Here is a 27,730-nt window from a genome sequence, read left to right as displayed (position 1 = left end):
TTTTACTGAGTATATACTAATGATTTGGCCTTGAATGTAAGGGGCTTGATCAAGAAGTTTGCAGATGATACAAAAATTGGCCGTTTGGTTGATAATGACGAGGAAAGCTGTAGACTGCAGGAAGATATCAATGGACTGGTCAGATGGGCGGAAAAGTGGCAAATGGAATTCAATCTGGAGAAGTGTGAGGTAATGCATTTGGGGAGGACAAACAAGGCAAGGGAATACACAATAAATGTGAGGATACTGAGAGGTGTGGAGGAAGAGAGGGACCTTGGAGTGCATGTCCACAGATCCCTGAAGGTCAGGATCAGGTAGATAAGGTGGTTAAAAAGGCATACGGGATACTTTCCTTTATTAGCCGAGGTATAGAATATAAAGAGCAGGGAGATTATGCTAGAACTGTAGAAAACATTGGTTAGGTCACAGCTTGAGTACTGCATACAGTTCTGGTCACCACATTACAGGAAAGATGTGATTGTACTAGAGAGGGCACAGAGGAGATTTACCAGGATGTTATCTGGACTGGAGAATTTTAGCTATGAGGAAAGATTGGATAGGCTGGGGTTGTTTACCTTGGAACAGAGGAGGCTGAGGGGAGATTTAATTGAGGTATATAAAATTATGACAGGACTAGATAGAGTGGATAGGGAGGACCTATTTCCCGTAGCAGAAGGGTTAGTGACCAGAGGGCATAGATTTAAAGTAATTGGTAGAAGGATTAGAGCGGAGCTGAGGAGAAATGTTTTCACCCAGAGGGTGGTGGGGGTCTGGAACTCACTGCCTGAAAGGGTGGTAGAGGCAGAAACCCTCAACGCATTTGAAAAGTACCTGGATGAGCACTTGAAGTGCTGTAACCTACAGGGCTACAGACCAAGTGCTGGAAAGTGGGATTAGGCTGGATAGCTCTTTTTCGGTCGGCATGGATACGATGGGCCGAATGGCCTCCCTCTGTGCTGTAACTTTCTATGATTCTATACTGCTTCCAGTACTAGATTGAATAAATCAGGCGATAGTGTGCATCCTTACCTCACCCCAACTGTTGATCTAAACCATTCCGTCAGCTTCCTGTCCACTCTAACTGTGCTCAGGGACTTGTTACAGATGATTTCTATCAGTTTGACAAGTTTCTCAGGAATACCATACATCCTCAAGATGTGCCATATCCCTTCTCACCATACACTGTCAAAGGCTTGCTTAAAATCTATGACATTGTTGTAACAATGAATGTTATGTTCTGTAAATTTATCCAAAATCTGTCTTATCATAAACAGTTGATCTATTGTATCTCATCCTGGTCTAAAACCAGCTTATTCTTCATGCAGTACCATTTCTATATATCTTTTCATTCTCCTCTGCAGTGTCTTAGTAAATACTTTTCCAGGCTTTCTCAATGAGCTGGTTCTTTTGTAATTCGCTCTTGTCTCCTTTTTTGATGATTGATTTATCGCCTTTCCCGGTCTTCAGATACTTGCTCTTCTTCGGGAATTTTGTTAAGCAGTCTTTGCGTCACTTTCACAGTATGTTCCTCACCCGCCTGCAATTATATTATCGATACCAGGAGATTTGGTCTTTTTCAAACTATTCAAACTATTATAGAAGTTTTCCAAGAAATCCAGCATCTACTCTCCTCCATCTGTACCGGGCGGTTTGTCCAGAACGGATTCATCCACCATGCTCTGTACATTGTACAGATCTTCAAAATATTCCTTCCATCACTTGCTCTTGTAAGTCCTGTTTCAACCTCAATTATCTGACCATTTTGGTCTTTCACTGTAGCCATTTTAAGTTTGTGAGGTTCTCGTCGTTCTCTTATCTTCTGATACAGCCCCTGTGTTTCGTTTCTTTTGGCTTAATCTTCTGCTTCTTTGCACTGGTTGTTTACCCAGTCATTCTAACCTCTCTTAGCTTTTAGTTTCATTTCTCTAGTTAACTTGTTGTTTTTGGTCCTCGTATTAGGATCTGCTTTTATGCTCGCCTTAAGCTTTCGTAGTTTTTCATTCAACTTCAGGACTTCCTTAATTATCCATTTAGTTAGTGTGCATGTTAGTAATACACTGTCTTTAAATTACATGTAAATATAGTGCAGAGTAGTTTTTCAAAAGGCCACCAACAGTCAAAATTATAAACAATAATAGGTATCTGACATGTGAAATGTGACAATTTTATTTGAAGCTGTAAAATGAATACATACCCCTTTTCTTTGATGAGAAGTTTTGATATGAATTCTTTGGCGTCTTCAGAGACATTTTCAAATTCTGCATCGTCCAAGTCCCACTTACAAGCAAGAATGTTATTGAGGGTCTCATTGTCATCTTCCCCCAGGAATGGGGAAAGTCCACTAAGCCTTCAGTTAACGGAAATAGAGAAACATGGAGTAATGATTGACCAATAACTGGTGGGAAAATGCCAGTCAGAATAAACAGAATAAAACATTTCAAATTAGATTGATTATTTCTTTACCTAACACATATTCAGCTGCAAACATGTGCATTAAGAAAGGGTGACACAGGTAAATAGAGGAAAATAAAGAACTGGACTAATCATCCAGCTATTCACACAAAATTTGCAAATACATGCAATAACAAAAGAAAAAGTAACAGAGGTAGTAATGGAAGAAACAGCACAGATTAACACTGTCACGACTCCTGTCAATGTCTCTCATGGGCCATTAATACTTGCAACGTTTATGTGTCAGTTCATGTGATCTCTTGGCCCACACAGTAACACATGAAGACATTACATAGGGAGATGATATTTTATGCTCACTATTTATAGTAAAATTATAAACGCAAGAGTAAAGAATCAATTACTCCACAAATATTAAACAGAGGATCTCCTCCTCCTTATGCTGTATTCTCACCATTGTGAAAACATGAGTTTTAGGACATGCTGTATAAATTGATAAATGGGCACCTGGAAATGATAACCAAAGACGTTCTCTCTAGATATATTCTGATGATCACAAAAGTTCTAGTTCACTGAATCAGAATGTCTTGCAGGATTGTGGAAATGGTTACAATGTATAACTGCTAATAAATGAATTTAATTCCATAAATCCTGGATACCAGAGAGTAAATATATAATAGTTGTCTAACTCCTTTCACCTGACCAGGTGTCTCCAAGGATTTTTGCAATGTGCCAGTTAACTTTCATCAAGTTCAGGGAAACGTCATGAATGAGCTGATCAGTGTAAACATGGGCAGGGGCTTCAGCTCTCAAATGCCTCTCAGTAATTATACAGAAAGCAAATGATGTTCTCCCTTCTCTGCCCCATTCAACCTATATTCAGTTCAAATCGTACTGTGTAATCTTAGTAACTCATGTGTTAACTTGTTTGTATGAAATTCTTTCGTCTTGCCGCTGCAACAAAGGCCTGTTTATTTCAAGTTTTAAATAGACTAACGCCATTGTTAAATACAAATTTCATACAAATGGGTTAACATGCTTGTTACCATCATTGCACAGCACAATTTCAGTCTCACAGTACTTATGGGATTGTTCTAAAGTTCTCAGGGGAACATTTTTTACCTGCAATGATTTGGGATTGTTTGCTAACACTCCAGAGTGGCGAGGGAGACTGAACAGCGCAGCATGTCATAAAAAAACTGTAAGTGAGAAATTAATTTTGGTTTCACCTCACTCGGTTAACAAAATAGTGATCTCAGTAACGATGCTGCTGGGGTACTCATAGTGATCTCAGTAATGATGCTGCTGGGGTACAAATAGTGATCTCAGTAACGATGCTGCTGGGGTACACATAGTGATCTCAGTAACGATGCTGCTGGGGTACAAATAGTGATCTCAGTAATGATGCTGCTGGGGTACACATAGTGATCTCAGTAACGATGCTGCTGGGGTACAAATAGTGATCTCAGTAATGATGCTGCTGGGGTACAAATAGTGATCTCAGTAACGATGCTGCTGGGGTACACATAGTGATCTCAGTAACGATGCTGCTGGGGTACAAATAGTGATCTCAGTAATGATGCTGCTGGGGTACACATAGTGATCTCAGTAACGATGCTGCTGGGGTACAAATAGTGATCTCAGTAATGATGCTGCTGGGGTACAAATAGTGATCTCAGTAATGATGCTGCTGGGGTACAAATAGTGATCTCAGTAATGATGCTGCTGGGGTACTCATAGTGATCTCAGTAATGATGCTGCTGGGGTACACATAGTGATCTCAGTAATGATGCTGCTGGGGTACAAATAGTGATCTCAGTAATGATGCTGCTGGGGTACAAATAGTGATCTCAGTAATGATGCTGCTGGGGTACAAATAGTGATCTCAGTAATGATGCTGCTGGGGTACACATAGTGATCTCAGTAATGATGCTGCTGGGGTACTCAGTGATCTCAGTAATGATGCTGCTGGGGTACAAATAATGATCTCAGTAATGATGCTGCTGGGGTACAAATAGTGATCTCAGTAATGATGCTGCTGGGGTACAAATAGTGATCTCAGTAATGATGCTGCTGGGGTACACATAGTGATCTCAGTAATGATGCTGCTGGGGTACAAATAATGATCTCAGTAATGATGCTGCTGGGGTACACATAGTGATCTCAGTAATGATGCTGCTGGGGTACACATAGTGATCTCAGTAATGATGCTGCTGGGGTACACATAGTGATCTCAGTAATGATGCTGCTGGGGTACACTAAGCAGATCTCAGCCACCTCCCTGAGCAAAATCAGAGCGGAGATTATGTTTTTCAAACATTTTTTTCAAAGATTTCAGTATCAACCCCTTTCACAGGAGTTTGGGGGGGGGAGGGGATTAACTCCTGGAGGGCACCAACGGGTGCATGCTTGCTGTAACAGTTGAGATTTTGTCCTCCGCCCTGTTATGTTTTGGACCATGGTAATTAAACTGCTAATTCAACATTCTCAATGCAAACACATGAATTGGTGGATGTGATATTTCTCTTAAAGTTACAACACTTCAAATGTGAACTACTGCTTTCCAATTATTTACTTGGCTGTAAAGCTCTTTGGGATGTCCTGAGGCCGGGGAAGGTCAGTCTTTCTTTCTTTCAGCTAACACATAGCGAGCAGCGTCTGATGAAAAGTTCTGAGGGAGTGGTTAAAGAGTTAACGTGGTTGGGAGTGTTGATGAAAACTAGCACTCAGGTGATGGTATTGATGGTTCAGAATCCTGAAGGTATATATCAAATGCCACATTTTGAAAACATCAAGACATTATGAAGGGGGAAGATTTCCTTCCGGCACAATGTGTAACAAAACTGTAGATATGTTTACGAAGAACAGGTTTATAATTCCGTTTTCAACGCTCATCATGCCAGCCTCCCAAGCTACACTACTCTTACTCATTCCAGAAGTCCGCTGCCCACATCCCATCCCACACTATGTCCCAGTCACCTGTCACCCCTGTCCTCGCCAATCTGCATTGGTTCCTCATCCCCAATACATTGATGTCAAAATCCTTGGCCTAGGAACATAAGAACATTAGAAATAGGAGCAGGAGTAGGCCATCCGGCCCCTCGAGCCTGCTCCGCCATTCCATAAGATCATAGCTGATCTTCTATCGCAACCCCACTTTCCTGCCTGATCCCCATATCCCTTGATTCCCTTAGAGTCCAAATATCCATCGATCTCAGTTTTGAATGTACTCAATGAATGAGCCTCCACAGCCCTCTGGGGTAGAGAATTCCAAAGATTCACAACCCTCTGAATGAAGAAATTTTTCCTCATCTCAGTCCTAAATGGCCGACCCCTTATCCTGAGACTATGACCCCTAGTTCTAGACTCTCCAGCCAGGGGAAACAACCTCTCAGCATCTACCCTGTCAAGGCCCCTCTAAGAATTTTATACATTTCAATGAGATCACCTCTCATTCTTCTAATCTCAAGAGAATACAGGCCCATTCTACTCAATCTCTCCTCATAGGACAACCCTCTCATCCCAGGAATCAATCTAACGAACTTACATTGCAACCTCTCTAAGGCAAGTATATCCCTCCTCAGGTAAGGAGACCAAAACTGTACAGAGTGCTTCTCATCTACAAATCTCTCCATGGCCAAACATTCTTCAGCCCGACAGCTCTACATCTCAACTTGCATTCTCCAATGCAAGACAAGGGGACATAGGTAGCAACTAGTAAAGGGCAAGGTCAGAGCTGATAGCAGAACGCTCATCTTCACCACCAAGAGTGGGTAATACCTGGAAGAGTCCTAAACTCTGGAATCATTCAAGAGGCAGTTAAATGCTGTGATGGGGTGATGCAACTGTAGATTTCCATGGAAGGGCGGGCTAGGTGTCCTCCCTCACCTGTATTTATCCTCGCGATATTTGGCGTTCACAGTACAAGAGGGGATTTTGAGAAATCGCTTCGTACAGGAAGGCAAGCATTGAGCAAATAGATGTAGTTCACAAATATTCCAACTCCCCCTCCTCTCCAAAAAACTCCTTTAAGCTTTGGTCTTATACTTACAACATATAGGCAATGACCCCGAGGCTCCACATATCCGTAGGAAATGAAACAAAGTCATAATTCACAACTTCAGGAGCAAGGAATTCTGGAGTTCCAAAATTTATTTTTAGTTTTTCTCTTGGTTTGTATCTAACAGAATAAACAGTCAATCTTAAGTTAGGTTGCCTCTTTCATCTATATCCATTCATTATTAAATTGTTACATAACAGTACCAACAACAAAATTCAAGATTAGGATAGGTTTACAATTCAGATTGGATTGTTTGCTCCCTGTCTTCTACATATTTTATGCAGAGGCAAAGGGAGAAGAGAATAACATTATTATATTCGAGCATAAAAGGCTATAGGATTCATACATATGTACATGCAGAATGGTGATCTTGTGAACTGGGGTTGATACAAGATTGGCTCAGTATTAATATGTATTAAAAAAAGGCTACTACATTAAACTTATCACCGATGATCATGGCATTTCACTTGGACAACAACTCTTACAGAATTCAATAAAATCCACCTCAGCTTTATAAATGGGGTGACTATTGTCCCAGATGTTAAAGAAATGGCTGAAAATATATTATATTACATTATAATAGACACTGTTGCACTCTCAATAGTGTGTGTGTGTGTGTGTGTGTGTGTGTGCTGTTGCTGCATGCTTTGTTTTTCTTTCCTCTGAATTAAATGAAGTGCTTTTCACTTTATCAAGAATTGCAGCCATTTTTTTTCTCTTGACATTGCAGTTGTTGTTAAGCTAACTTAAGGGTTAAGTCATGGCAGGAGATCCCAGAGCCGTGTCATGTTCCTCTTGTGGGATGTGGGAATTCAGGGATCCTTCCTGTATCCCTGATTCCTTCACCTGCGGGAAGTGTGTCCAGCTGCAGCTGCTGTTTGACCGCTTGACGGCTCTGGAGCTGCGGATGGACTCACTTTGGAGCATCCGCGATGCTGAGGAAGTCGTGGATAGCACGTTCAGTGAGTTGGTCACACCACAGATAAAAATTACTGAGGGAGATAGTGAATGGGTGACCAACAGACAGAGGAAGAGTAGGAAGGCAGTGCAGGGGTCCCCTGCGGTCATCTCCCTCCAAAACAGGTATACCGTTTTGGATACTGTTGTGGGAGATGGCTCACCAGGGGAAGGTGGCAGCGGCCAGGTTCATGGCACCGTGGCTGGCTCTGCTGCACAGGAGGGCCGGAAAAAGAGCAGCAGAGCTATAGTGATAGGGGACTCGATTGTAAGGGGAATAGACAGGCGTTTCTGCGGACGCAACCGAGACTCCAGGATGGTATGTTGCCTCCCTGGTGCAAGGGTCAGGGATGTCTCGGAGCGGCTGCAGGACATTCTGGAGGGGGAGGGTGAACAGCCAGTTGTCGTGGTACATATAGGCACCAACGACATAGGTAAAAAACGGGATGAGGTCCTACAAGCTGAATTTAGGGAGTTAGGAGTTAAACTAAAAAGTAGGACCTCAAAGGTAGTAATCTCAGGATTGCTACCAGTGCCATGGGCTAGTCAGAGTAGGAATGACAGGATAGCTAGGATGAATACGTGGCTTGAGAGATGGTGCAAGAGGGAGGGATTCAAATTCCTGGGACATTGGAACCGGTTCTGGGGGAGGTGGGACCAGTACAAATTGGACGGTCTGCATCTGGGCAGGACTGGAACCAATGACCTAGGGGGAGTGTTTGCTAGTGATGTTGGGGAGGGTTTAAACTAATGTGGCAGGGGGATGGGAACTGATGCAGGAAGTCAGTGGGAAGTAAAGTGGTGACAGAAACAAAAGGCAGTAAGGAAGAGTGTACAAAACATGACCGGACAGATGGTCTGAGAAAGCAGGGCAAAGACCAAGGGAAGTCTAGATTAAACTGCATTTATTTCAATGCAAGAAGTCTGATGGGCAAGGCAGATGAACTCAGGGCATGGATGGGTACATGGGACTGGGATGTTATAGCTATTACTGAAACATGGCTAAGGGAGGGGCAGGACTGGCAGCTCAATGTTCCAGGGTACAGATGCTATAGGAAAGATAGAGCAGGAGGTAAGAGAGGAGGGGGAGTTGCGTTCTTGATTAGGGAGAACATCACGGCAGTAGTGAGAGGGGATATATCCGAGGGTTCGCCCACTGAGTCTATATGGGTAGAACTGAAAAATAAGAAGGGAGAGATCACTTTGATAGGATTGTACTACAGACCCCCAAATAGTCAACGGGAAATTGAGGAGCAAATATGTAAGGAGATTACAGACAGCTGCAAGAAAAATAGGGTGGTAATAGTAGGGGACTTTAACTTTCCCAACATTGACTGGGACAGCCATAGCATTAGGGGCTTGGATGGGGAGAAATTTGTTGAGTGTATTCAGGAGGAATTTCTCATTCAGTATGTGGATGGCCCGACTAGAGAAGGGGTAAAACTTGACCTCCTCTTGGGAAATAAGGAAGGGCAGGTGACAGAAGTGTTAGTGAGGGATCACTTTGGGACCAGTGATCATAATTCCATTAGTTTTAAGATAGCTATGGAGAATGATAGGTCTGGCCCAAAAGTTAAAATTCTAAATTGGGGAAAGGCCAATTTTGATGGTATGAGACAGGAACTTTCAGAAGTTGATTGGGAGAGTCTGTTGGCAGGCAAAGGGACGTCTGGTAAGTGGGAGGCTTTCAAAAGTGTGCTAACCAGGGTTCAGGGTAAGCACATTCCCTATAAAGTGAAGGGCAAGGCTGGTAGAAGTAGGGAACCTTGGATGACTCGGGAGATTGAGGCTCTAGTCAAAAAGAAGAAGGAGGCATATGACATGCATAGGCAGCTGGGATCAAGTGGATCCCTTGAAGAGTATAGAGATTGCCGGAGTAGAGTTAAGAGAGAAATCAGGAGGGCAAAAAGGGGACATGAGATTGCTTTGGCAGATAAGGCAAAGGAGAATCCAAAGAGCTTCTACAAATACATAAAGGGCAAAAGAGTAACTAGGGAGAGAGTAGGGCCTCTTAAGGACCTTGTTGATCATCTATGTGCAGAACCACAAGAGATGGGTGAGATCCTGAATGAATATTTCACATCGGTATTTACGGTTGAGAAAGGCATTGATGTTAGGGAACTTGGGGAAATAAATAGTGATGTCTTGAGGAGTGTACATATTACAGAGAGGGAGGTGCTGGAAGTCTTAACGCGCATCAAGGTAGATAAATCTCCGGGACCTGATGAAATGTCTCCCAGGACGTTATGGGAGGTTAGGGAGGAAATTGCGGGTCCCCTGGCAGAGATATTTGAATCATCGACAGCTACAGGTGAGGTGCCTGAAGATTGGAGGGTAGCAAATGTTGTGCCTTTGTTTAAGAAGGGCGGCAGGGAAAAGCCTGGGAACTACAGACCGGTGAGCCTGACATCTGTAGTGGGTAAGTTGTTCGAGGGTATTCTGAGAGACAGGATCTACAGGCATTTGGAGAGGCAGGGACTAATTAGGAACAGTCAGCATGGTTTTGTGAGAGGAAAATCATGTCTCACGAATTTGATTGCGTTTTTTGAAGGGGTAACCAAGAAGATAGATGAGGGCTGTGCAGTAGACGTGGTCTACATGGACTTTAGCAAAGCCTTTGACAAGGTACCGCATGGTAGGTTGTTACATAAGGTTAAATCTCACGGGATCCAAGGTGAGGTAGCCAATTGGATACAAAATTGGATTGACGACAGAAGACAGAGGGTGGTTGTAGAGGGTTGTGTTTCAAACTGGAGGCCTGTGACCAGCGGTGTGCCTCAGGGATCGGTGCTGGGTCCGCTGTTATTTGTTATTTATATTAATGATTTGGATGAGAATTTAGGAGGCATGGTTAGTAAGCTTGCAGATGACACCAAGATTGGTAGCATTGTGGACAGTGAAGAAGGTTATGTAGGATTGCAACGGGATCTTGATAAATTGGGCCAGTGGGCCGATGAATGGCAGATGGAGTTTAATTTAGATAAATGTGAGGTGATGCATTTTGGTAGATCGAATCGGGCCAGGACCTACTCCGTTAATGGTAGGGCGTTGGGGAGAGTTATAGAACAAAGAGATCTAGGAGTACAGGTTCATAGCTCCTTGAAAGTGGAGTCACAGGTGGATAGGGTGGTGAAGAAGGCATTCAGCATGCTTGGTTTCATTGGTCAGAACATTGAATACAGGAGTTGGGATGTCTTATTGAAGTTGTACAAGACATTAGTAAGGCCACACTTGGAATACTGTGTACAGTTCTGGTCACCCTATTATAGAAAGGATATTATTAAACTAGAAAGAGTGCAGAAAAGATTTACTAGGATGCTACCGGGACTTGATGGTTTGACTTATAGGGAGAGGTTGGATAGACTGAGACTTTTTGCCCTGGAGAGTAGGAGGTTTAGGGGTGATCTTATAGAAGTCTATAAATTAATTAGGGGCATAGATAAGGTAGATAGTCAAAATCTTTTCCCAAAAGTAGGGGAGTCTATAACGAGGGGACATAGATTTAAGGTGAGAGGGGAGAGATACAAAAGGGTCCAGAGGGGCAATTTTTTCACTCAAAGGGTGGTGAGTGTCTGGAACGAGCTGCCAGAGGCAGTAGTAGAGGCGGGTACAATTTTGTCTTTTAAAAAGCATTTGGACAGTTACATGGGTAAGATGGGTATAGAGGGATATGGGCCAAGTGCAGGCAATTGGGACTAGCTTAGTGGTATAAACTGGGCGACATGGACATGTTGGGCCGAAGGGCCTGTTTCCATGTTGTAAACTTCTATGATTCTATGATTAATAATCCCATTAGTTATATTAGACCAAACTTGTATATTCGGATACCTAATGCAGTGATGTGGGATATGGGAAGAGACCCTGTAACTTCGATTGTCTGATGTTCTGAAGTACTTTTTTTCCTGCACGTTAGTCTTTTGAAGCGAAATTGTTGTATCCAGAGAGGCAATGCTTTGCCAATTGTTGTATAAACATTTCTGTCAGCATTTTGTTCCTGGGCTTAAGGCCAACTGCTCTAGTGTGTTAAAGATTGATTTTGAGATGTCGTTAAGAAATAGTCTTTTTATTGCCTGCTGACATCTCACAAAAAACAAATGATGACACCATTTTATAAAATGTAATGGTTCGTCTGCCAATCACACTAACCAACTCAATGCAGTATTAAATGACTACTGGACTGTATCCTGAGACACTCAGTTTAAAAAAACATCATCAAGAGGATGAGACAAACATGGGTAAGTTAGTCATTCTCACATGATTTCCTTGCAAAACTTTTGACTTTCATTGAAAAAGGGTTGAGTTCAGAATGATCGCTCTTGAAGTATTTTTTAAAGCGATTGGAATTTTAAAAGATCACGGGAGTAGAGCTGTGCCTTACACTAACTATTCGGGGCATTTGTTTTTAAAAAATACTCTATTGAAACAATTATTACAAAACAAATTGAGAACTCTGATGTTTTATCAGGCAGCAGACTACATCGAGTGCAGGCTGGTATCCTTGCCACTTTAAACAACTTTTTACCTTGCAGTTTTTTGTTATTTCCTTCACAAATACTGAAAAATGTGCCTAGGGCAGTTCATAAAAAGGAACATGGGGCTTATTATCCACCAATGAATTTGCTTTACCTTCTTGCCAAGCCAAAGTCGATTATCTTTACTTGATTGGCTTCCCGGTTAACACACAAAATATTCTCAGGCTGAAAATTTAAAACAAAAAAAAAGGCAAGGATGAGAAAAGGCTATTTGACCCATCGAGGTCACCCCTCCACTGCATGAACTCTTCCAACATGCACTCTAATTGGACTTTAAGTCACCTAATGTTTTTGGCCCTATCACTTTCCTTGATGGATTATTCATCGATATGAGCAAAGAAGTTTTTGCTGATATATCTTTTAAAATTACTTTTCAATAAAGTCCATTTATGTTCTCTGGTCCTATATTGTTATCATACTTGGAAGTAATGATTTTGGGTTTGCCTTATCTACATGAACATAGGTACAAGAATAGGCCATTCAGCCCCTCGAGCCTGTTCCGCCATTCAATTAGATCATGGCTGATCTGTACCTCAACTCCATTTACCCCCCTTGCTCTATATCCCTTGATCCCCTATATTATTTGCCAAGTCTCAGGATACGGGGTATGCCATTTAGAACCGAGATGAGGAGAAATTTCTTCACTCAGACGGTGGTGAACCTGTGGAATTCTCTACCACAGAAGGCAGTGGAGGCCAAGTCATTAGATGTATTCAAGAAGGAGATAGATATATTTCTTAATGCTAAAGGGATCAAGGGATATGGGGAGAAAGCGGGAACAGGGAACTGAGTTAGACGATCAGCCATGATCATTTTGAATGGCGGAGCAGGCCCGAAGGGCCGAATGGCCTACTCTTGCTCCTATTTTCTATGTTTCTATGTCATTTAATATTTCATATGCTCACTGACCTTCGTTCCAGACTACTACTACTAAATTTCTATCCATCAGTTCAGCAGCAACGATGGGGCCAACTCTTTCCTGACTGTACAGTTTAATCATCTCTAAACTTTCTTCATCTCCTTTACCCCTGGGATCAGCAATATAGCTCTTTTCTGTATCTTTCTAATGCATGTATTAAAAATGAATCACAGTATCCAACCTGACTCCAGAGAGAAGCAGAATGAAACTTTCTGGAGGGAGTTAGCCTCCCAACGCTTTGGCACACCTACCTGGCAGTGACTGTGAGTCTGTGTCGGCAGAGAGGCGGGTGCAGTGTTGTGCCACCTGACTGCAGCAACGCACGTGAAGCTGCCATGCAGCTCGGGGCTAACACGTGAAGTGACAATAATGGCCAGCTGTGGCCTGGAACTTGGCTCCACTTCCAACCAGGCACGTTACACTGCTGACCTATGAAGATGGCACCATGGAGTGGGCACAGAGGGCAACACTTCTCACAACCAGCTCACGCAGCTCAATTACAGCACCCATCAAGCAGGGGGCTCGGTGCAGGGCTGCAGGCACATATCTGCACCCTGGGTTTCCTTTCCCTTTTTTTCTGCCTCTTCATATTACCCTCCCCCTTCAGTCTTGGCAAAGGCTGACAATAGATTGAAATGGGGCTCTCCAAAGGCTGTCAGAATGACTTTACCTCTTTGTTGTTACACTCGCTGCCCTTTAATTATTTTCAAATTTTATTTACATGCCATTTTCCACTTCCACCATTCGTGTGCTGTTTTGAGCTGTCTAAATCTACACCTGAGGTTATGCTGATGGGCTGAGTTGGGAAAATTGGGTAGTGTAGCGGTTATGTTAATGGTACTAGCACTCTACAGAACGTCAATTCAAATCACACCATTGCAGTTTGAGAATTTGAATTCAGTTTAAAAATCTTGAAATAAAAAGCTGGTGAAAGTGACCATGAAGCTATCGGATTGTTGTAAAAACCCAACTGGTTCACTGATATCCTTTGGAGAAGGAAACCTGCCGTCCTTCCTCAGTCTGGCCTATAACATAGTTGACTCTTAACCACACTCTGAAGTGGCCTAGTAAGGGACTCAATTGTATCAAAACCATAAGAAGGTTCACCACCACCTTCTCAGGGCAACGAGGGATGGGCAATAAATGTCGGCCTTGCCAACGACATCCACATCCCAAGAATGAATTAAAAAAACCTTCCATTTGGGTCCATCTAATACCCATCGGTGGCCATTCTGGTGGTAACTATGAACAAAACCTCTCTAAGTATTATTTTTCCATCAGTTGGAAAGGTTCAGAATTACTTAGGGAGAAACCAGACCCCGTTTTGCCCATTTTCCCGGTGTAAAATGGAAGGAAAATGACCAATTTAGCAAGGTACGACTAATTTTTGAGGCTCTTCAGTGGCATAACCAGCGGTACTTAGAGACGACAAGGTGAGTAAACTTTTTTTCACTTACCTTAATGCGACGCCAGGAGGAGTAGGAGTGTTCTCCCTTGCTCCACGGCAATACTGCGGGCTGCTGCCGGCCTCTACTCACCCACTCCCATTCACCTCCGCTGCCCCCTCCCCCCCAGGACCTATCTGCGGGCCACTGCCAGCATCCGAGCCGGTCAATGGGGAGCTCGCCGGTTTCCTGGTAATGAGGCCAGAGGACCAATTTCGAGTGATCCTCGGCCGACCCCTTTGTGCGTGTGTTGCAGTCTTGCGCCTGTAGTGCTAACCGATTTCTGCCCCACTGTTTCCAGTGTACACACCGATAGTAAATAGGATTTATGCTGAACAGGAGCATGCTACCTCCCGGGTTATTTTGTGCATAAAGTTACATTTTGGTTCATACATTGTCTTTTGGAAGCCGTGCTTCGCACTGGAACGAGACAAAGTATCAAGACCTGGATAATAACACATTTATACCAGCTTACTGAATGCAAAAGGGTCCACATTGGACTCGCTTTACATTTTTCCAATCAGCCTGATTCAAACCAAATCAGATGACTCATTTAAAAATGGTGTTCAGTGCTATGATGCATGTCTGCGCTCCACAAACAAAGGGAGAGGCGCAGGGAATTAAAATCTTCCAGGAATGATATCTTCTTTCTCCTGTATAATCCCATTGTTACCAAAAGGCGAAGAAACTATCAGCATCTCCTCTGCACAAACAATTCAACTAAAAATCAAAAGCATTCTATTTTAATATGGTATATTTAAAAAAAGGTATCCCCAACTAATATTCCAGTATTTTGTAATTTCTGGCACATTGTGGTAAAAGACTTCAGTGTGCTTGGTCTCAAATCCATAATCTGTCCTCAATTCTAAAACACTGTCGAATGCAGCAATATATTATGCTGGACTGATACTTATATTTCTAGTAATTGAATGTAAGATATAGAATCATAGAAGTTTACAACGTGGAAACAGGCCCTTTGGCCCAACATGTCCATGTCGCCCAGTTTATATCGAATAGATTGGTTTGTGTTACGAGGTTCGCAATACATTGAGGGAATCAAGACTTGGCCCTAAAAACCTGGAATGGGGCACATCTTATCTTAAGATGGGCCTGTCGGAAACTTCCACCACTGACCCTGATACACTTTCTGAAGCCTGGGGAGCTTTCCAAATTCAACTCTCAATGACCGGAGCCCATGCAGCTATACAAAACCCTGGTTAGACCGCACCTGGAGTACTGTGAGCAGTTCTGGGCACCGCACCTTCGGAAGGACATATTGGCCGTGGAGGGAGTGCAGCGTAGGTTTACTAGAATGATACCCGGACTTCAAGGGTTAAGTTACGAGGAGAGATTACACAAATTGGGGTTGTATTCTCTGGAGTTTCGAAGGTTAAGGGGTGATCTGATCGAAGTTTATAAGATATTAAGGGGAACGGATAGGGTGGATAGAGAGAAACTATTTCTGCTGGTTGGGGATTCTAGGAGTAGGGGGCACAGTCTAAAAATTAGAGCCAGACCTTTCAGGAGCGAGATTAGAAAACATTTCTACACACAAAGGGTGGTAGAAGTTTGGAACTCTCTTCCGCAAACGGCAATTGATACTAGCTCAATTGCTAAATTTAAATCTGAGATAGATAGCTTTTTGGCAACCAAAGGTATTAAGGGATATGGGCCAAAGGCGGGCATATGGAGCTAGATCTCAGATCAGCCATGATCTTATCAAATGGCGGAGCAGGCACGAGGGGCTGAATGGCCTACTCCTGTTCCTATGTTCCCATGTCACTGCGGGGTACATCCAGGGAACCTGCCTGCCAAAGAGGTGGGAAAGTCCAGCTGAATACCGCTGGGCTGGGAGGGGATACCAGGCCCCTCCCCCGCCAACCCTCCAGAAAGAATAAATTGGTGGCCTCTTGCCCCCCCTCCCCTTTCTGCCAAAGTTATGGCGGGAGTCGCCAGAATGGCTGTGGATTTTTTGACCCTAGAGAGAGCAAAGTTCCAATGGTTTATTGCTGAGGTGACTCTTGATTTAAAATACTCCTATTTATTTAGTGCTAACAATATGTATAGAAACATTACTTTTTACTGATTGGTAACATACTGAAGCGGCGAGTGGAATTTTAACTCTTCCCGCTTGGCTGGAACGGAGCGGGCGGGAGGTTAAAATGGAACGGTTCCACTTGCCGCACCATTCCCATCGATTTCTGATTTTGGCGGCGGATAAAGTGCCCGCTGGACTCGGGCGGGAGCCTCGTGCATAAATGCCAACTGGGATCCAATGATGTCAATCGGTCCCCGATGTCATTTTAACCCCGTCCTGTGCGGGGGTACCTGCCACGGCCATCTCACTCAGTGACACCTGATCTGAAGGCAATGGAGGTCCTTCAAGGTCAGTAAAATACTTGTCTCCGAGCTTCACAACTTTGCTGCGCACACCAGTTTATTACGTTCCCCCCATGGAGGCTGACAAGCAAGAAGAGAGCGCGCTGGGATTTGCCTGCTTTGCTGGGCTGCTTTGCAGGTGCGGGGTATCATTGACTGCATCATGTCGCCCTGCCTGCTCCCCATCGCAAACCAGCACTGTTTCTCAACAGGAAGGGCTTCCAATCGCTCGATGTTCACCTTGTTTGTGACCACAGGCGGCGAGTTAGAGAGGTCAGTGCCCGGGTTCCTGGCAGTAGTCATGATACTTTCATGCTGCGCCAGTCCTCAGTACCGCCTCTGTTCCACCCAGACCATCGGGTGGCATTCTGGCTTCTGGGGAACAAGAGCTATCCTCTCACCAACTGGTTCATGACTCCTGTCGGATCCCAGGGCACAGACACGGAGCGCCGATATGAGAGCCAGGCGACAACAAGGGTTCTCATTGTTTCACTGCGCCAATGGTTTGCTCAATGGGCTCGATATTAACTCCACCCATGATGGGTGGGGGAGGGTTCCCCCGGGCTCAGTATTTCGGTCCAGCTCAGCAAAGCTTGGAGAGGACTACACCCTCTGAAGCAGACTCTCCACAGCTGTCCCTGCCACTTGCTCACTTGTGCCATGCGATTCACCAAGTGACATCCCACCTAACTGTCCAACAGGACCCACCGAAGTGCGAGTATCTGCGCTGGTGCCTGGTTCACACGTGTCCTGTGACGGTGCGTCCTCAGAAGGAATCAGCTCCTCTGAGGAATCCTCAACAGCAAAGGGCAAGGGTTTCTGTTCTTCAAGTGATGGCCTTGGAGGAGAGAAGAGACGGTATAATTTAGTCATGGGAATGTACAAATGTTGAAATGCACATGATTTACAGTGATCATATTTCACTTGATGCTGAATTCAAGTCAACATGACTGAGTCTTGTAGGGAATGTGGGTCTGAGAGATTAATTCTGTCATCCTGTAGCAACGAACGACCAGTCTCTCCATCTCCAATGCTCAGGGACGCTGATATGCCACTAATCTCCAAAGCCTCCTGTTCGACAGTGGTGAGCTCCACAATTCTATGGTGGACTGCCTCCAGTCCTCGCCCTCTCCCTTGTATCTTGGACTCTCTTCTCCTTCAAGGGGGCATGACAGCCCTATGCGTGTCTGTAAGGCATGTGTGCATCCGATGGATGCAGTGCATTTGGTGAGGGTGACAATCAGGCAGATGCATCACTTCAAGGGACGCCTCATTGAATCTGGGCACAGCATTTGCCCTCCATGATTCCATTTTTCACCTTCTACTTTACTGAGCATAAGCCACAGAACACCAAACCTCCTCCACCATTGCATCTGTGAAGTGGCCCTTTAAATAGTCGAGGTGAAATCACGTCATGTGGGTCCGCATCACACCCGCTCACACGCAGTGGAGACTCAAAACCTGGAAGTAAAATGATAATGAGCCATCCCTGTTGAAATCAGACGTTTGTCGCCCACTATCACCTTGCCCGCACCCCCCACCAAACAACCGCTCAGATCCTGTCTCCATGTTAATATCAAGCCCATTGGTTCTACTGTTTGGACAGATCGAGATGGGTCCTTCAGTACAGCCCAGAGCGACTGTCAAGATTCATTATCATTTACTGCACGCTCCACGATTTTGCTGTATGAAGGGGAGTTGTCTTGGAGCTGCCTCAGGAGGAAGATGTGGAGCAGGAAGATGAAGGAGGGGATGAGGAACGAGGAGGCAGAGGAACAGCATGGCCCAGCAGTACCGCCAGCTGTAAGGCAGCAATTTATTGAGGAGAGGTTCTCCTGAACCATCTCTCCCCTGCCCAGAACACCAACACTCCCTCCGTCCATTTGACCCAGTGCTGAAACCCCCCATATCAACACCCTCAAACAACTTCAGAGGTGATCATGTTACATCACTAAGATTATGACGATCAACACTGTGTCAAAAAAAAACATTTTACCTCTCTACTCCAATAGACGCCATTGATTTGACAAATGCTTACATGACTGATGCCTATCTACAAATCACCCTTGTGAAGAGCCTTAGTGCCTGTCTTGTGCTCGGTTATCTATCCTAGTGCTCCTACCAGGTGGTTTCCTGGTGACTGCAGCTCGGGAGGTGGGAGGTTGCTGAGTTTTCACTGAGGATACTTCAGATGGCCGTGGTGGATGCTCTCGAGGACCGCCGGCCATTGAGGGCCCGGCTGCAGACTGCTGGGGCTCGGCTTCGACCTGGGAAGTCTGGCCTAGCTGACAGTCTGGCACCAACACGAGCACTGATTGAGAGTGTGGCAGAGGGAGCAGGCAAGCTGTCACCCTGACAGAGGACAGCAGGTGCCTCTCCCATGGAGCCAAGGCCACTCTCAGGGAGTCGAGCCTCACCACTCCCACTGCTCCACGTGAGAACAGAGGGCAGGCCTGCTGGGAGGCTCTCGAAGCCCCGACCCACGCTCTCCTTCAGGCTTTGTAAGTCAGAGGAGATGCTGGATCCCAGAGACAAGATGGAGCAGTCTGAGCTTCCATCAAAGCTGTCAGAGCTGTTATCAGAGACTCCATCGCTGTGGGTCCCCCTGCAGTGCTCATAGAGCTGACCACTCGCCCCAGGTTTGACTGCAAGGTCTCAATGCCATGCACGAGGACAGCGCACAAGTTGGAGCTGGACTCCTCCATGTTCTCCGACATTGTGCGCGAGCTCACTGGCAGGCAGCCCAGTGCATATAGAAGGTCTGTGTGGACCTGTCTCCGGCCATCTGCTTCTTGGGCCATCCCATACCCTGTCCTTGCTCCTACGCACTCTTGCTGGGTGTATCTTCACATGCAGAAGCCTCCAGCCTACCCTCTGCACTAGGCCGGGGGACAGATCTCTGAGCTGGTGTCTGCAAGCGTACAGTCGAATGAGAGACTAGCACCGCGAGGTGTACAGTGTTCAGAGGGTGGGTTGTCTTCTTTTTCTGCTTCCAGAGGGCCGAGTGGAGCTTCCAGCCCTGAAATGGAAGAAAGGGACAAGAGTTATCATTTAGTGGCATGGGTAAGCAGAGACAGATGAGTGGCTTCTGAAAGCAGCAGCAATTTGTCACGTTCCTGTGTAAGATTTAAGTGAGAAAGGAAAGGAGGAGAAGATGGTTCAAAACCCCGCAGGACTTGTCCTCCAGCCTTGCCTGGCTCCACGCTCCCGCCCGTGATTACCATCACCTGTTCAAGTGGGGCCAGCACATGGATGAAACGTGGGCCCCCCCTCCCCTGTGGCTGCCTGCTCCCTGTTACCGGGTGTGATTGTTCCCTCCGAGAAAGAAGGAAGTGCGTCAGTGTTTGATGTGCGTCAGTGGTGAGATGTTTTGAAGACGTACATGTGAGGGGAGAATAGAGTTGCTGGCACGTGAAAGATGGCAGAGGACTGAGGAGGTGAAGGAAGTACCAGTGAGGAGAGTAGCAGGTGCAGAGTGTGGCAGTAGGAGGTGGAATAAAGTGTGCTGCAGTGATTGGAGAAGAGTTCTAGTAATCGAGGGAGGGAAGGGTTGTGAGTGCTGGGGCAACAGGTAGTGAAAGGCTAAGCAGAGAGCGATGATAGATATGAGTTAGGAGGCTTACCTTAGCTATCCTTGTGAGGCGTTTGAACTTCTTGCAGTATTATAGCCATGTCCCGGGTGTGACACCTCCGGCACTGCCCCGCTCTGCCACCTCTGCCCGCTCTTGCCGGGGCAGCTTGCCTTGATATCTTCCTGCCTCCTGGTGGCTAAAAGTTGTCCCGCCTCCTGCCGTCCTCCTCCACCAATATCTCCAACGTAGCCTCAGAAAACCGAGGAACCCTTGCAGCTTCTCCTGTGCCTGCCGTTGTCCTCAATTCTCAGTTCTAGTTGCCTACAGCCAAAGTGCACCTCCTCTATAAGATGGCGCCAGCGATGTGCGATATTGATGCCCTCTCCATTAGGTGCCAATGAACAGCGCCAGGAGCACCAACTGCCCACCTGTTTCATTTTAGTTAATGAGCGGGGGCGAATTTGGAGCCTTCTTTGCAGCCATGTGATCGGGTGCGTGCTCTGAGCACGACATCCATTATAGAATCATAGAATGGTTACAGTACAGAAGGAGGCCATTTGGCCCATCGAGCCCGTGCCGGTTCTCTGCAAGAGCAATCTAGTTAGTCCCATTCCCCTGCCCTTTCCCCATAGCCCTGCAAATTTTTCCTCTTCAAGTACTTATCCAATTCCTTTTTGAAAGCCACGATTGAATCTGCTTCCACCACCCTTTCAGGCAGTGCATTCCAGATCATAACCACTTGCTGCGTAAAAAAGCTTCTCCTCATGTCGCCTTTGGTTCTTTTGCCTTAAATCTATGTCCTCCAGTTCTTGACCCTTCCACCAATGGGCAGAGTTTCTCTCTATCTACTCTGTCTAGACCCCTCATGATTTTGAACACCTCTATCAAATCTCCTCTCAACCTTCTCTGCTGTAAGGAGATCAACCCCAGCTTCTCCAGTCTCTCCACGCAACTAAAGTCCTTCATCCCTGGAATCATTCTAGTAAATCTCTTCTGTACCCACTCTAAGGCCTTCACATCTTTCCTAAAGTGTGGTGCCCAGAACTGGACACAATACTCCAGTTGTGGCCGAACCAGTGTTTTATAAAGGTTCATCATAACCTCCTTTCTTTTGTACTCTATGCCTCTATTTATAAAGCCCAGGTTAAAAAATGCTTTTTTAACCGCTTTCTCAACCTGCCCTACCACCTTCAACAACCTGTGCACATATACCCCCAGATCTCTCTGTTCCTGCACCCCCTTTAGTTTATATTGCCTCTCCTCATTCTTAAAATGTATCACTTTGCACTTCCCTGCATTAAATCTCATCTGCCACGTGTCCACCCATTCCACCAGCCTGTCTATATCCTCTTGAAGTCTATCACTATCCTCCTCACTGTTCACTACACTTTCAAGTTTTGTGTCATCTGCAAATTTTGAAACTGTGCCCTGTACAGCCAAGTCCAAGTCATTAATATATATCACGAAAAGCAGTGGTCCCAGCACTGACCCCTGGGGAACACCACTGTACACCTCCCTCCAGTCTGAAAAACAACCGTTCACCACTACTCTCTGTTTCCTGTCACTTAGCCAATTTCACATCCATGTTGCCACTGACTCTTTTATTCCATGGGCTTCAACTTTGATGACAAGCCTATTATGTGGCACTTTATTAAACGCCTTTTGAAAGTCCATATACACCACATCAACTGCATTGCCCTCATCTACCCGCTCTGTTACCTCATCAAAAAACTCTATCAAGTTTGTTAATCACGATTTGCCTTTAACAAATCAGTGCTGGCTTTCCTTAATTAACCCACACTTGTTCAAGTGACTATTAATTTTGTCCTGGATTATCGTTTCCAAAAGTTTCCCCACCACCGAGGTTAAACTGACTGGCCTGTAGTTGCTGGGTTTATCCTTACACCCTTTTTTGAACAAGGGTGTAACATTTGCATTTCTCCAGTCCTCTGGCACTACCCCTGTATCTAGGGATGTTTGGAAGATTATGGCCAGTACCTCCGCAATTTCCACCCTTACTTCCCTCAGCAACCTAGGATGCATCCCATCCAGACCTGGTGACTTATCCACTTTAAGTATAGCCAGCCTTTCTAGTACCTCCTCTTTATCAATTATTAGCCCATCCAGTATCTCAACTACCTCCTCTTTCACTGTGACTTTGGCAGCATCTTCTTCCTTGGTAAAGACAAATGCAAACTATTCATTTAGTACTTCAGCTATGCCCTCTGCCTCCATGAGTAGATCTGCTTTTTGGTCCCTAATCGGCCGCACCCCTCCTCTTACTACCTGTTTACTGTTTACATGCCTGTAGAAGACTTTTGGATTCCCTTTTATGTTGGCTGCCAGTCTATTCTCAAACTCTCTCTTTGCCCCTCTTATTTTCTTTTTCACTTCCCCTCTGAACTTTCTATATTCAACCTGGTTCTCACTTGTATTATCAACCTGACATCTGACATATGCCCTCTTTTTCTGCTTCATCTTACTCTCTATCTCTTTCGTCATCCAGGGAGCTCTGGCTTTGTTTGCCTTACCTTTCCCCCTCGTGGGAATGTACCTAGACTGAACCCAAACCATCTCCTCTTTAAAGGCCGCTCATTGTTCGATTACCAGTTTCACCTGTCAATCTTTGATTCCAATTTACCCGGGCCAGATCAGTTCTCAACCCACTGAAATTGGCCCTCCTCTAGATTGTTTCTGTGCGCAAAAACACGCTAAAAGCTGCTTCAATCCCATCATGTTTTATTTTGCAGATAAACTACGGAATTCCTCTATGGGTGTTTGAGAGGAAGCAGATTCTATAAAGCATTTGGACAGTTACATGGGTAAGATGGGTATAGAGGGATATGGGCCAAGTGCAGGCAATTGGGACTAGCTTAGTGGTATAAACTGGGCGACATGGACATGTTGGGCCGAAGGGCCTGTTTCCATGTTGTAACTTCTATGATTCTATAACTCCAGGTATAAACCTGCCCCCTGCCAGATGGATCATATCTCTAAAAGTCATGCATGAAACCCAGTCTATCAGGACTGTAGCTGTGTTCTGGGCCACTGAGATCGGGGTTTTCCATCCCTGGATGCTTCCAATGATCCGGTGGTTAACAATAAAAATCTGAACCGGCTTACAAATCTTCAGCTTGCCCCTGGGACTTCCACGGACCCTCTGGTCCATGGGGGTCTGGGGGCAAGGCCCTTGCACCAAGAATCTTCAGGTACCCTTCTGCTTGGGCCCCCAATAAGAAGAGGAATGAGGCCGGAAACCAGGAAAGCGCCACTTCACCTCATTTAAATAGGTACGCTGGGCTTCTATGCACCACGGAAACCTCAGGAAACACCGGGGCAGCTCAATAGGGACGGAAATGCCACATAATGGGTCTGATTTTGACCCCGAGCCGGGAAGGGGGAGTCAAATTGCGGACATGAAACCCGGAAGTACGGGTTTCCCGGATTTTCTTACTATTTTGACGTAAGGACGTCTTTTATTGTCGGTTTGCCGTCCGACTGATTGACAGGCTGGTCTCAGTCGGATGGGAGAGCAGCCAGGGAGAGGTGGTGTTCAGGTAAGTCTTCAGCTAAGTCTTTGTTTGTATAGATGGGGAGGGGGGGCATGGGTGGGCACCGGTGGGCATGGGAGTCACGGGGGTGGGGGAAGTCAGTCATGGACGAGGGATCGGGGGTCAGTCACTGGGGGGAGGGGTGTCGGGACTGGGGGTCATCGCCGGGGTCCCTGATCGTTGGGGAAGGGTGAAAAGTCGGGGGTCATCGCAGGGGTCCAAGATCATGGGGGGGCGGAAATTGGGGGTCATCGTAGGGGACCGCGATCGTTGTTGGGGGGGGTGGGGGTGGTCGCTGCAGGGATGCTTATGGAGGCTCCTGCTCCTCCAGGCCCAAAACCTGTGCCAGAAATGGACTTACCTGTTAGTTTCGGGCCTTCTCGCCTCCTTTCACGTGGAGTAAAAGAGAAGGCCCAGGAATCCTGGCCCCCAAGGGTTGAAAATGGAAACTCTGGAAAAATGGAGGCCCGCAGCCTCCTTGAAAGGATTTTAATCATCAACCTGCCTCCTAGGAGTGGGTTGGTCGCCTGCCCCTCGCCCCATCCCGGTGAAAACCGGAAGTGGGCGGGTTAGAGGCGGGTTGGGGGCTGGTCCAAAATGGTTGTGATTTTGAATGCCCCCCCACACTCCCAACCCACCCTTTTTTCCCTTTTAAAATCGTGCCCCATCAGTCTGTACCCCTTGTTCCTCTCCCTTCATCTGGGGAATGCTAATCTCCCAAGCACAGGGAAGAAGAATATTTACCTTTCCAAAATAGCATCTTTCGGCATTTATAATTTAACTTTATTAAACTGCATCATTTTATCTTAAACGCAAAAGAGTTCCAAAATCTCTTTCTGCAGCATTTACCTTCAGATCCAGATGAAGGATGTACATCTGGTGCATATACTGAAGTCCTTCACAAATCTGTCTTACAAATAGGATTGTGTCCATTTCTGTTAAATTGTAGTTTTCATCTATGATCCTGTCAAAGAGTTCCCCGCCATCGATACTGTAGGAACGAAATACACACAGAATTAATCTCACACCTAATTGATTTTTCAACAATATCCTGTGATGGAAGATGGAGAATTCTTCAGTTTTGACTAATCAGCACGCAGATGCCTTCATTCAGTTTAATAGGATGACTGCTGCTGTACACTTGATTAGAATCCAGCCTTGCTGTACATGTGTCCAATTAAAACTTCATTATATTGGCCATCCCCCACCTTTAAGTCGTTTGATTAATTCTGGTAAGACACATTGAGGGTGATTTTCTATTGCTGCCCACCCCGTTTATGCTGGAATTAAAAAGAAAAGTTTCCTGCCCCAGCATTTCCCAAGGCCTCCTCCCCCCCCTCCCCCCCCCCCCCCGACTTCCCGCCCCCATCCGATGCGATTTTCAGGCGAGCCTGCAAATGGGGCTGCCGGAAACAGGTGGAAGCAAATTGGAGTCCTCCGCCTGTTGCAAAACCCCGTTTGCAGTTTTCAGTGGCAGTGGGTGGAGCATGTATGCCTTAAAGGGTCCTATTTGACCCTGAGCTGAGCTTCTGACCCCATATCCGCTCCATCACCAAAACCGCCTACTTCCACCTCCGTAACATCGCCCGTCTCCGCCCCTGCCTCAGCTCATCTGCTGCTGAAATGCTCATCCATGCCTTTGTTACCTCCTAGACTTGATTATTCCAATGCTCTCCCGGCCGGCCTCATGTCTTCCACCCTCCATAAACTTGAGCTCATCCAAAACTCTGCTGCCCGTATCCTAACTCGCACCAAGTCCAGTTCACCCACCACCCCTGTGCTCGCTGACCTACATTGGCTCCCGGTCCAGCAACGCCTCGATTTTAAAATTCTCATCCTTGTTTTCAAATCCTTCCGTGGGCTCACCCCTCCCTATCTCTGTAATCTCCTCCAGCCCCACAACCCTCAGAGATCTCTGCGCTCCTCCAATTCTGGCCTCTTTGCGCTTCCCCAATTTTCATTGCTCCACCATTGATGGCCGTGCCATTTTAATTGCTCCCCGCTCTGTTTCTGATGAACTGGGAGGGCTAAAATACCCCCTAAGGTTTTCTTCTTTATTTCATATGAAAGTGTGTTGAGTCAAGCATTTAACTAATGCTCTTGCTGTTCAACAAACCCCCAGTGACCAGCAAGAATCCAGAGACGTAGGAACATAGGAACAGGAGTAGGCCATTCAGCCCCTTGAGCCTGTACCACCATTCAATTAGATCATGGCTGACCTGTATCCTAACTCCATCCACCCGCCTTGGCTCCTTATCCCTTAATACCCTTGGCTAGCAAAAATCCATCGATCTCAGACCATTAATTTACCTTCTTTATCCTTAAATTTGCTGGTAATTTCCTGGTAGTTCTCCTTTAAGAGGACAAGCTTCCTATTCCTTATATCATTTATACCGCCAAGTAAAACAATCGCAGTTCTTTTACTTTCTCACTTCATCAAACCATCTACCCTATTATATCCTTAACCCTAACTCTAGTCCTCTGAACTTTTAGTGAATGATCCACCGTCAAAAAAAATAGACTTGCATTTATATAGCACCTTTCACAACCTCAGGACGTCCCTAAAGTGCATCATAGCCCATGAAATACTTTTGAAGTATAGTCACTGTTGTAAAGTAGGAATCACGGCAGCCAATATACGCACAGCAAGGTCCCACAAACAGCAATGAAATAAATGACCAGATCATCTGTATTAGGTGTTGCTTGAGGGAAGATTGTTGGTCAGTACTCTGGGACATTGCTCTTCTTTGAATATTGCTGTCAGGTCTTTTACATCCACCTGAGATGGCGGACAGGGCCTTAGTTTAATGTCTCATCTGAAATACAGCACCTCCAACTGTGCAGCACTCCCTCAGTACTGCACAGAAGTGCCAGTCTAAATTATGTGCTCAAGAATTTGGACTGAGGTTTGAACCCATGACCTTCTGACTCAGAGGTGAGAGTGCTACCACTGAGCTAAGGCTGACGCCAAGTCTCTTCCTTGATCCATTACCTTTAATGGCTAACCCTGCATGGCGTAAACTTGTCCTACCAAACGGTTTCTCCCCCCCCACCTAAACTAGAAAAGCTCTACTGCAAGACTCTATTTATTACTTACTTACATTTGGAGGTTGCAGCTCCCTCCTTTTTGAAGTTGTTGAATAATTTTTTTAGAGTTGCAGAGGTACCGATTTTTTCAGTTGTACAACTCTGGCTAAAACCAGCCAGCTCAGCACAGGGATGAAAGCTGGGACTATTTACTCTGTATAGTGTACTGATACACTGGGTGGTGCCTTTACCCGATATCCCCGAGGGAAGGTCAAATATGTTATTTCAATTGCACGATGAATTCAATTAAACACAACATATGGGGGGTGGGGTAGCAGTCAGGTGGTTTTCAGTACCACATCATGAAAAACGAAGGACGGATTTTAAAAGTTAAGGCATGTTTGAAGGGCTAACTTGAAAATGTTCCTCCTAATGGAACATTTTCTTTCTTCGCGTTTGCAGGTATTAGATCGATGAGGCCTAAGTCAGTCCTCGTTGAACGGCATATGTCAAAGTGTTGTTCGAATCCCAGTCCATACAAAGAATTTGGCCATTCATTTTAGCACTTTCATTAAATGAGCAAGAACTGGCCACGTGTAATGTTTCAGTCAGTGCTGTCCTGTGTCCCATATAGAAAGTAAAGAAAAAAAACCTCTAGAAAGAAATGTCTTATATGCATCATTTCACATTATGCAGGATGTGGGTGTGAGTGTGTGTGCACACTTGTGTAAAGCATGGGTGCAGAAGCACACTTGTACTCCTCATTGCAGAAAATGTAGCTACTTAAAAGAAATGCTGCCTGTTTAACTGGCAGTCGATCCACCAGCACTCAGTTAGGGCCCTCATCAAAGTTTAATTTTACCCAATTATATCGTAACC

The 27,730-nt window shown here is 45.4% G+C and overlaps 1 protein-coding gene across 5 annotated transcripts in view; it reads right to left on the bottom strand.

Moving 5' to 3' along the window:
- The window catches only part of LOC137335095 (myosin light chain kinase 2, skeletal/cardiac muscle-like), a 341,364-nt gene that overhangs the window by 26,822 nt on the left and 286,812 nt on the right, over positions 1-27,730 (bottom strand). For all 5 annotated transcript variants that reach the window (XM_068000229.1, XM_068000237.1, XM_068000221.1 and 2 more), the window contains 4 exons: positions 24,674-24,815; positions 12,053-12,123; positions 6,461-6,589; positions 2,195-2,347 (listed from right to left, as the gene is read on the bottom strand). In XM_068000229.1, the coding sequence (XP_067856330.1) occupies positions 2,195-2,347; positions 6,461-6,589; positions 12,053-12,123; positions 24,674-24,815 (495 nt within the window). The remainder of the gene's footprint in view (positions 1-2,194; positions 2,348-6,460; positions 6,590-12,052; positions 12,124-24,673; positions 24,816-27,730) is intronic.

The sequence above is a fragment of the Heptranchias perlo genome, chromosome 2 (genome assembly GCF_035084215.1).
Source record: "Heptranchias perlo isolate sHepPer1 chromosome 2, sHepPer1.hap1, whole genome shotgun sequence".
NCBI lineage: Eukaryota > Metazoa > Chordata > Chondrichthyes > Hexanchiformes > Hexanchidae > Heptranchias > Heptranchias perlo.
Note: the sequence above shows the minus strand (reverse complement) of the source record. Positions and strands in the feature narration are given on the sequence as shown.